Consider the following 10,369-nt stretch of genomic DNA (forward strand, 5'->3'; position numbering starts at 1 on the left):
ATCCTCAACTCCTACACCCCCAACCCCAGGAGACCTACACCCCACACCCTCAACTCCTACACCCCACAGCCCCAGGACACCTACACCTCACATCCTCTACTAATACACCCCACAACCCAAGGACACTACACCGCACACCCTCAACTCCTACACGCCACACAATCAACTCCTGCACCCCACAAATCCACAATGTCTGACGCTCCATACAACTACACACCACGCCCTTTACTACAATCACCATTCGCCTGTATCTCGCAACCCCCGACACCTACCACCCATACCCCTCAGCTCCTACACCCTTAAATCAACAGCTTCCTGATGCCTACGCCCCCCAGCACTAAAACCCCATACACCTTATCACATCACATACCTTCATCCTATAGTCCTCAACCCCCATACACCTTCACCCAGTAGTCCTCAACCCCCATACACCTTCACCCAGCAGTCACCAACCCCAATACACCTTCACCCAGCAGTCACCAACCCCCATACACCTTCACCCAGTAGTCACCAACCCCCATACACCTTCACCCAGTAGTCACCAACCCCCGTACACCTTCACCCAGTAGTCACCAACCCCCGTACACCTTCACCCAGTAGTCACCAACCCCCATACACCTTCACCCAGTAGTCACCAACCCCCGTACACCTTCACCCAGTAGTCACCAACCCCCATACACCTTCACCCAGTAGTCACCAACCCCCATACACCTTCACCCAGTAGTCACCAACCCCCATACACCTTCACCCAATAGTCCTCAACCCCCATACACCTTCACCCTATAGTCCTCAACCCCCATACACCTTCACCCAGTAGTCACCAACCCCCATACACCTTCACCCAGTAGTCCTCAAACCCCATACACCTTCACCCAGTAGTCCTCAACCTCCATACACCTTCACCCAGTAGTCGTCAAACCCCATACACCTTCACCCAGTAGTCACCAACCCCCATACACCTTCATCTTATAGTCCTCAACCCCCATACACCTTCACCCAATAGTCCTCAACCCCCATACACCTTCACCCAGTAGTCCTCAAACCCCATACACCTTCACCCAGTAGTCCTCAACCCCCATACACCTTCACCCAGCAGTCACCAACACCCATACACCTTCACCCAGTAGTCCTCAATCCCCATACACCTTCACCCAGTAGTCCTCAACCTCCATACACCTTCACCCAGTAGTCACCAACCAACATACACCTTCATCCTATAGTCACCAACCCCCATACACCTTCACCCAATAGTCCTCAACCCCCGTACACCTTCACCCAGTAGTCCTCAAACCCCATACACCTTCACCCTATAGTCCTCAAACCCCATACACCTTCACCCAATAGTCCTCAACCTCCATACACCTTCATCCTATAGTCCTCAAACCCCATACACCTTCACCCAGTAGTCACCAACCCCCATACACCTTCACCCAATAGTCACCAACCCCCATACACCTTCACCCAGTAGTCACCAACCCCCATACACCTTCACCCAGTAGTCCTCAACCCCCATACACCTTCACCCTATAGTCCTCAACCCCCATACACCTTCACCCAGTAGTCACCAACCCCCATACACCTTCACCCAGTAGTCACCAACCCCCATACACCTTCACCCAGCAGTCACCAACCCCCATACACCTTCACCCAGTAGTCCTCAAACCCCATACACCTTCACCCTATAGTCCTCAACCCCCATACACCTTCACCCAATAGTCCTCAACCCCCATACACCTTCACCCAATAGTCACCAACCCCCATACACCTTCACCCAGTAGTCACCAACCCCCATACACCTTCACCCTATAGCCCTCTACCTCCATACACCTTCACCCAATAGTCCTCAACCCCCATACACCTTCACCCAGTAGTCACCAACCCCATACACTTTTACCCAATAGTCCTCAACCCCCATACACCTTCACCCAGTAGTCCTCAACCCCCATACACCTTCACCCAATAGTCCTCAACCCCCATACACCTTCACCCAGTAGTCCTCAAACCCCATACACCTTCACCCAGTAGTCACCAACCCCCATACACCTTCACCCAATTGTCACCAACCCCCATACACCTTCACCCAGTAGTCACCAACCCCCATACACCTTCACCCAGTAGTCCTCAACCCCCATACACCTTCACCCTATAGTCCTCAACCCCCATACACCTTCACCCAGTAGTCACCAACCCCCATACACCTTCACCCAGTAGTCACCAACCCCCATACACCTTCACCCAGTAGTCACCAACCCCCATACACCTTCACCCAGTAGTCACCAACCCCCATACACCTTCACCCAGTAGTCCTCAACCCCCATACACCTTCACCCAATAGTCCTCAACCCCCATACACCTTCACCCAATAGTCACCAACCCCCATACACCTTCACCCAGTAGTCACCAACCCCCATACACCTTCACCCTATAGCCCTCAACCTCCATACACCTTCACCCAATAGTCCTCAACCCCCATACACCATCACCCAGTAGTCACCAACCCCATACACTTTTACCCAATAGTCCTCAAACCCCATACACCTTCACCCAATAGTCCTCAACCCCCATACACCTTCACCCAGTAGTCACCAACCCCCATACACTTTTACCCAATAGTCCTCAAACCCCATACACCTTCACCCAGTAGTCACCAACCCCCATACACTTTTACCCAATAGTCCTCAAACCCCATACACCTTCACCCTATAGTCCTCAACCTCCATACACCTTCACCCAGTAGTCACCAACCCCCATACACTTTCACCCAATAGTCCTCAAACCCCATACACCTTCACCCAATAGTCCTCAAACCCCATACACCTTCACCCAGCAGTCACCAACGCCCGTACACCTTCACCCAATAGTCCTCAACCTCCATACACCTTCACCCAGTAGTCGCTATCTCCCATGCACCTTCACCCAATAGTCTTTAACCTCTATTCACCTTCACTCAATAGTCCTTAACCTCCATACACCTTCACCCAGTAGTCGCTAACTCCCATGCACCTTCACCCAATAGTCTTTAACCTCTATTCACCTTCACTCAATAGTCCTTAACCTCCATACACCTTCACCAGTAGTCGCTAACTCCCATGCACCTTCACCCAATAGTCTTTAACCTCTATTCACCTTCACTCAATAGTCCTTAACCTACTCATACCTTCACCCAATAGTCCTCAAACCCCATACACCTTCACCCAGCAGTCACCAACGCCCGTACACCTTCACCCAATAGTCCTCAACCTCCATACACCTTCACCCATGAGTCACCAACCTCGTACACCTTCACCCAATAGTCCTTAACTCCCTAACATCTTAGCTCTGGTTCTTCCCCTCCACGATTCCTCCACAAACTACCCCCACCCCCCTGCCATCCCCAGTCCCATATACCGGTGAGCTACGATCTCATCTTCCTTTCATCCGCCGCAAAATTTGTTTCATCAAAAGCGATCCAATGTACAACAACAAAAACAACATACGCTCACGTTTTTAGGCTATCTCGTCTGCCGATATATCGAACGAGAATGTAAATGAAAAGGCATTTCTAATTTAAGGCTTCTTTTTGTCCGAACGCCACATACGTTCAGCCTATGTTAACATGTTCGAGAGTTGGGAAGAGGAACAGTTTTCTCTGTCAGCAAAAGGTTGTTAATTCCTTATTCCCAAGTCAGTTGGGAAAACGTTATTTGTACTTAGGAAAACACGATAGGTTTTTAAAGGTGTTGATTGGACCGAGGCGGTGTATCGTCTAATCCGGAATACGCCAGTGCTGGGCGGTAAGTGAGTTAGACCTCCTGTGGGGATATTATGGAGGTTCTGTCGACCTTTTAGATAAACCGATTCTCGTCAATATTCCTCAGAATAAGATTAAAGCTGTAGCCTCAGCAGCTTGGTTTCATGAAGCGCGTCATGAAACTGCCGATCGAGAGTGATAGCCACCAAACAAACGTGTGTTTTCTTTGCAGCCAAAACCACGCGTGCTAAACTTGCGGAATGTCTCTGATTCACTCCGGCGTTGGTTTAGGTGAAACGCAAAATCGAATTGACCTTTCGATTGGAGAAAGAATCATTGTGCTCAATGGCCCTGGAATCCTCGTTTATTTTCGTGTTAACACTGGGACTTTCACATACTTTAAGAAACTTTACATCCTATTTTGTCACATGTCATCAAAGAAGTAATATATTTTATTAGATCAAATATAGCCATATCGTACATCTTCACTACAAACCTTTTGGCATATGCAAATTAAGACGCTGCCAGTATGGCGGTGTGTGGTCCTGTGCCCAGAGCTGAGGTCACAAATCAGTTAAGCAAGGTTTGGCTCGGGGAGTCTTTGGATGGGTGACAGTGTGTGACAGATGAACTCCTGAGAGTTTCTAGGACTTCAGCTCTGTGGCCCAACGAAGCACGTGTGATACATGTGGTCTCCCGTTAGGCACGTGAGTTTGTTCACCCAGCAGAAAGTGTGTACCCTTTCATAAAACCATTAACCTTCTAGCGCCTCACAAGCATCTTGCGTTATCCGGGACACTATTGATCAGATTTTGTGCTTTGAGCAATATCTAAGCCTGAAAAAGTGCGTTTTAGATATTTTCATCATCATCATTAGTATTATTTAAATCAGAAGAGCTACCTTCCTTGGTTAAACCAGAATCATATGACCGGTTGTCAGCACAGCAGTTTTGCTATTCTCTATGCTGAAGTCTTGAAGGACCAAAGCCACTGAAAACAATTCTAGCAAGACATTTTTTTTCAACTACACCTTTGTTGACCTCACTTTTGTTGACTTTCACCTTTGTAGACTTTTACCTTTGAAGACCTTCATATTTGTTGACCTTCACCTTTATTGTTGCAGTTGCAATGTCTAGGAGTAAGAGCACGCCTGGCCTTGTGGAATCAGCCGGCAAGGTCCCGCTGGAGACGATGCTTGTGCACCGCCACCACACTCTCCCTGCCGGCCTGCCCGCCCACAACAGCACGGAGGAGCGACACGACCAGTATGGTGCGGACTACGGGGGAGGTATGGGTCAAGCGTCTCGCAGCGAGGACAACATCATCGCTCACTGCGACGACCACGAAAGAAACGAGTCGCTGGAATCAGCGCAGCACGTTGTGTGCAACATGACCACATCAATGACAATATCCAGTATGACGTCATACGCCAGTGGATCGCCGCCACAGAGATCGCCAGTGGTCACGGAATCAGCCAAAAGTCCATTCAGTCCTCCACCGTCGCCTCGACAGACCAAGTTCTCTGTGGCGGGAATTTCCACCGTCAGTGCCAATACACCTCCGACAATGTCCGACCATTACCAGCGGACACACGCCCAGTACCAGGGGAACTTGAACACCCTTCCACAAAACTACCCATATGTCAACCAGCCCCAAATGGCGTACCTGACGCCATTCTCAGCATCCCCTGTCTACAGCCCTCCCTCCCCAAGCATGATGCTGACTAACCCTAACAGTCTGGGGGCATCTCAGTCCAGTCTCGTCCCCCCTCACCACATCCAGCACCCCCTGCAAACCCATTCCCCAATGGCGATGTCTCCTATGACAGCTAGCATTAGTCCAGTGAGCATAGGGTCGCCATGTAGACAAACAGATACCCAAGCTGAAATTTTGCTCAAGGAGATATCCAGGTTGAGAGAGAGACTCGCCCAGTTGGAGAGTGAGAACTCAGCTCTGACTGTGAAGCTAAACCAGCAACAGTGGGACGTGGAGAACCGCTTGACCGAACTGGAGATGCACATTTGCCAGAGTGACAGCGTGGCCAGTACGGGCTCAGGTGACGAGAAGCAACAAGACAAACACGCACCTGTTAACAGGGAGTCGATCATATGATAAAAGGACGGAAGCATCGTGAAAGTATGAAGCTCCTGGCCCTGCTATCTGATCGTCTGATCAAAACAGCACTAGGTCTGGGTAAAGCATCTTTGAATGCTAGTGTGCATCATCGGCTGTGAAGGACACGGCACGGGTAGCTATAGTGTCAAGGGAAATGATTCCACAACCTTGCTGCCAGGTGGTCCATGTTACCCTGGCAACCGACGAGAACGTTTTGATTGTGATGGAAATTTCTGCTGCTCTAACTTCGATGCACATCACATTAAGGGACCAGTCTTTCAGAAGCCTTTTCTGAGATTTCAGGGATAGAACAATTAATCTTCCACTTCTAAAGGACTTTGTGCTTCATCTCATTAATTCACAAACGAAGGCGGAAGCTCCCTTCTGAAAGATACAAAGAGTAGTTCCCCTTGAACAATTACCTATCTTCAATGTGCGAGAGTACCAACTGACCATTGATGGGTTCTCTCCCTTTGCTCCATATCACTGCCAAAGGCCCTGTCAGCGCCATCATGCGGTGAGTGTGTGCAAGGGTAGACTACCCGTCTCCAACTAGAATGCACTAGCTATGGTTGTGAGTTTAGTCGAATATTTCTGCTCAAAATGCGGAATGTTATAAGATGTTATATCCAACATTGTGAGCAGCGTAGTTACGAACAGACATGTGATGACATCAGAACTACGTAAGACCTTTGTACATCAATGTATATAGTTCAGTGCAGGCCGTGCATTGATTGGATACACCTCCATAGGAAAACCAAAGAAATGTCCACAAGGCAAATAATCCGTGAGAAAAAAGCAATGGTCGTGATGTCACCGCAAAGTTCATATCCACTGCAATACAAAACTGTCCAACATTGTGTTCTCAGTGCTGAATGTGATTGGACAGATATGCCACATGAGGGTGAGCCACGTGACTACTAGTGTCAAGGTGAGGGTCGAACTCAGTGCAAGATGAGAACAGCATCCTTTCGTGAGATGCAAATTAGAACCAAAATAGCATTTAAAGAAATGTGGCACATTTTATTCATTGAAATTTACTCTGGGTAGATATCCATGCATTTTTATAAACTATTTAGGGACACGCGCTGGAAAATCTAAACTGGAAAATTAACCGTGGAACCTTAGGATGTGATATAGTAAACTTATTAAACAACGTTTGTTTCACATATAAATGGGGATTTCGGTTCAAAAACTGATTTATCAGCGGTTCTTTTGAAAGAAAGTGAACTGTAAACGAATGATGTTTTATCTCTATATGATAAATAGGTTATAGCAGCTTATAGCCAGGGTTCACTAAATACAACATTTAGTCCTTATAAAGATTGTTTGCCCTCCCAACATACTCAATTGAATATAGGCATGTCCTTTATCTGATTTAAGATATATATTGCTACTCGCATCATTGATGCTATACGGCCGTTATATCCGAAGTTGCATGTACATAAAGTTAAATTGCCCCAACGTAAGCATAGTAGACTCTTGTTATTTCGACAATGAGGAAATGTATTTTGCCTTATCTCGATGTTTGGAGACTGTAGCACTAGCCGGGTTAGTCCACGTGTCGCACGAGTCGAGCAGCTTGGCTAGTCCGCTTGTTGAACTAGTCGAGGAACCTTAGAGCGGAGTAAGGATAATCATGTTCCCACTGTGTCAAAGTGGAAATCGAACCCAGACTTCCCATGATGCGGAAGAATACTTTACCGACAAGGCTACCGGATAGCTATCTCAAAGTGATGCAAGAAATTGAAGACCACATGAGATGTTGGTCGAAGATTTATGAAAAAGCATGTCACTATTTGTCTAAACGTATCTTCACATTATCCAAATTTGAAATAATTAGAGTCTACCATGGCACCTTCCATTTCTACCTCTGTTCAAAATTGTTTGAAAATGGGTCGTGAGACGATCTTGAAACCGACAACGGATTTGTTAAATACACTGTGCAGCAAACTTAAGGATGTCAGTGTCGAGAAAGGGATATTACGTATAAGAATATTTATCCATGCTGTCTCCAAACATTTTGTTACTGTGACACCCTGATATAAGAATCAAGATCCTGTTTATGGAGGTCTGTGAATCCTGGCTTCGTTTCTACTTTGCTGTATCGTATCTTCACAACCAATAGCCTCTAAACCCGGAAGTGCCGAGCTCTGCCAATCAGACAAAAAGCGTCAGCGTTTTCTGTTTCCCTGTTCTTGCAGACTTTGTCATTAACAGGATGGTGAAACGGAGACTTTCCAATCGCCATTTATGTTCTCCCACTGCTTATTATTCGATCGAATGTTGGCGGAAAGCCCCGAAGGCGTCCGATGTCACGTGACCACGTCACGTGTCGTACCGATATGGAATGTGATAACCCTCAGTTTTGAGGTTCTCAGTGACATACAACATAACATTCAGTGTCACGTTTGTTTTATGTATTTTCATTCCAGTTTTACCTATCATACCCACGTTTCTATGTATCTGAATCTTGGGTGGTGAAGTGACTTGTTCTCAACGTGTTTGTCATTTCAGAATTATAACTGTTTTGGTATTTCTTTATCATATCATTCCATGACACATGACACATGACAATATCATCATATCAGTTATCAAAACTTGTTGTCTTGATGCATATTGTTTCAATGACACCACCACGTGCAGGGAATAAGTCTGACGTCATAGATATGTAATGGTATTGAATGGGGCGAGTGCGGTAGGCACATTAGATATATATGAGTGATCGAAATCCGTGCAGTTGATATGTTGAAAAGTACTATGTACAATAATTGCAATATAAATTCAATATTTTCATTACTTTTCCAGTCATATTTTAAATACAAAATAACCTCATAGTGTATCTACTTTGTTCTAGCGGTTAACTCAAAAGTTCTTTCTTTTCGAGGGAAACCCCTCTTTCCTGACAGGGAATCTGGGAATCTCGGTATGGGGAATCCCCTATATGGTTATTTCTGGAATCGCCATTGTGGGGAATTCCCTGAAATGGGGTTTTCCCTACATTCGGAATCCTGTGAAAGGGGAATGTAGATTGTCTTATTATTATTGGCGAGGTTAAGTTTGATCCAATATTCAGCGCTCATTTAACATAGATTTGAGAAGGATTTTGGAGGAATTCGGTAGAAGAGGGTCGTTTGGCTTCATCGTACAAAATATCTGAAACTCACACCTGATCCGCCTCATTGGCGTTATTCCACGAAGTCCTCCACCAGTCCAGTAACCAAGGTAATATTTACTTGTATGTTTTATAAAGTTAGTACGATGACGCGAGACGGCTGAGGATGAGCTGTATACGCCTGGGGATAGGCGTGTCTCTACGGCTATGTTATGCTGTACACTGGCGGGATTACATGCCTGGAACTGGTCAGTTACATCCGAACCATAATCAATAATTACAGAACCTCTTCAAACACTGCAAAACACTTCCAGTGATCACATAATGTGATTGAGGGGTAAAAGCGTCCGCTCGTCACGCCGAAAAGCCGGGTACGATTCCCCACATGGGTAAAATGAGTTAAGCCCATTTCTGGAATATTGCTAAATGCGGCATAAAGGCAAACTCACTCACATATTGTGTTTGACCCCGAAATAGTGTCCCGCTGTACTGGACAGCCATGTTGATTTTAATCACTTACAAACATTACATGATTTTGTTTATGCAAACAAATATGCATAATAATTAGAGTACATGTAAAAGTCAACATTACAAATAATACACAAATATCTGTAATGATGCCATGTTTGGTAGAGGGTTCCGAAGTTCGTCCCCAGTCGTATACTACGGAAAACCCAATACGGAAACAACCGATGTTAACCGATCAGTTCCGAAAGTGTATCCCTGCCAAGTGTTGGTATGTTGTTCTGTCAGTTTGTACAGGCCAGTAGGAGCATTTATAGTTAAATAAATATTTCATTAAATTGATTTTCACGTTTACATTATTGTTATGAAATGAAAGTGTGATGGCAATTTTCATTTTATAATTTTATTCTCTTGTTTCTCGCGGTCTTCCAGCCTGTTCCTTAATCTCCTTACTCAGTACGCGATGCATGGAGTTTACGTTCCTTGCAGGGTACATTGAGTTGCGGGTTTTGGCAGACCTTGGAGCAGTGGAATAAATGAATAAACGTTATTACTTACATATGTTCGCGTTTGAATTGTCTTTTCCTTTGCTGCTATGGCCATTAGTTACAGAGAATGTCACCGAAGACCAGTGTGGACGCACTTCCGGTTGTGAAAATTAGTCCTCAACAGTTCATGACTGTGACAGCACTAGTCAGACGGTCATGCGCGTTTTTATGGCGTGTTAGCGTGTTGGTTGAAAGATGCTTATAATGTCAATCTGGCTGTATGGATGAAAAAATACCGATGCGACGATAATCGTAACTCGTAATGCAAATCCCCGGATTGTCCAGCCCAGGCTCGATTTCGTTCATGCTGCCGTAAGATTGAAATATGGCGGATTGCGGGGTACATTGGACTCGACATGCGAGACAGCACACTACCAGAACCAAAGCAAGATACAA

At 46.0% G+C, this 10,369-nt stretch overlaps 1 protein-coding gene across 1 annotated transcript in view; it reads left to right on the forward strand.

The window, feature by feature from the left end:
* LOC137281872 (cyclic nucleotide-gated channel alpha-2-like) overlaps positions 1 to 9,986 on the forward strand; it is a 150,126-nt gene extending 140,140 nt beyond the window's left edge. Inside the window, exon 4 of the mRNA XM_067813547.1 lies at positions 4,854 to 9,986. Coding sequence (XP_067669648.1) covers positions 4,854 to 5,842 — 989 coding nt within the window. The 3' untranslated portion in view covers positions 5,843 to 9,986. The remainder of the gene's footprint in view (positions 1 to 4,853) is intronic.
* The last annotated feature ends 383 nt before the right edge of the window (positions 9,987 to 10,369 follow it).

This window comes from Haliotis asinina, chromosome 4 (genome assembly GCF_037392515.1).
Source record: "Haliotis asinina isolate JCU_RB_2024 chromosome 4, JCU_Hal_asi_v2, whole genome shotgun sequence".
Classification (NCBI taxonomy): Eukaryota; Metazoa; Mollusca; class Gastropoda; order Lepetellida; family Haliotidae; genus Haliotis; species Haliotis asinina.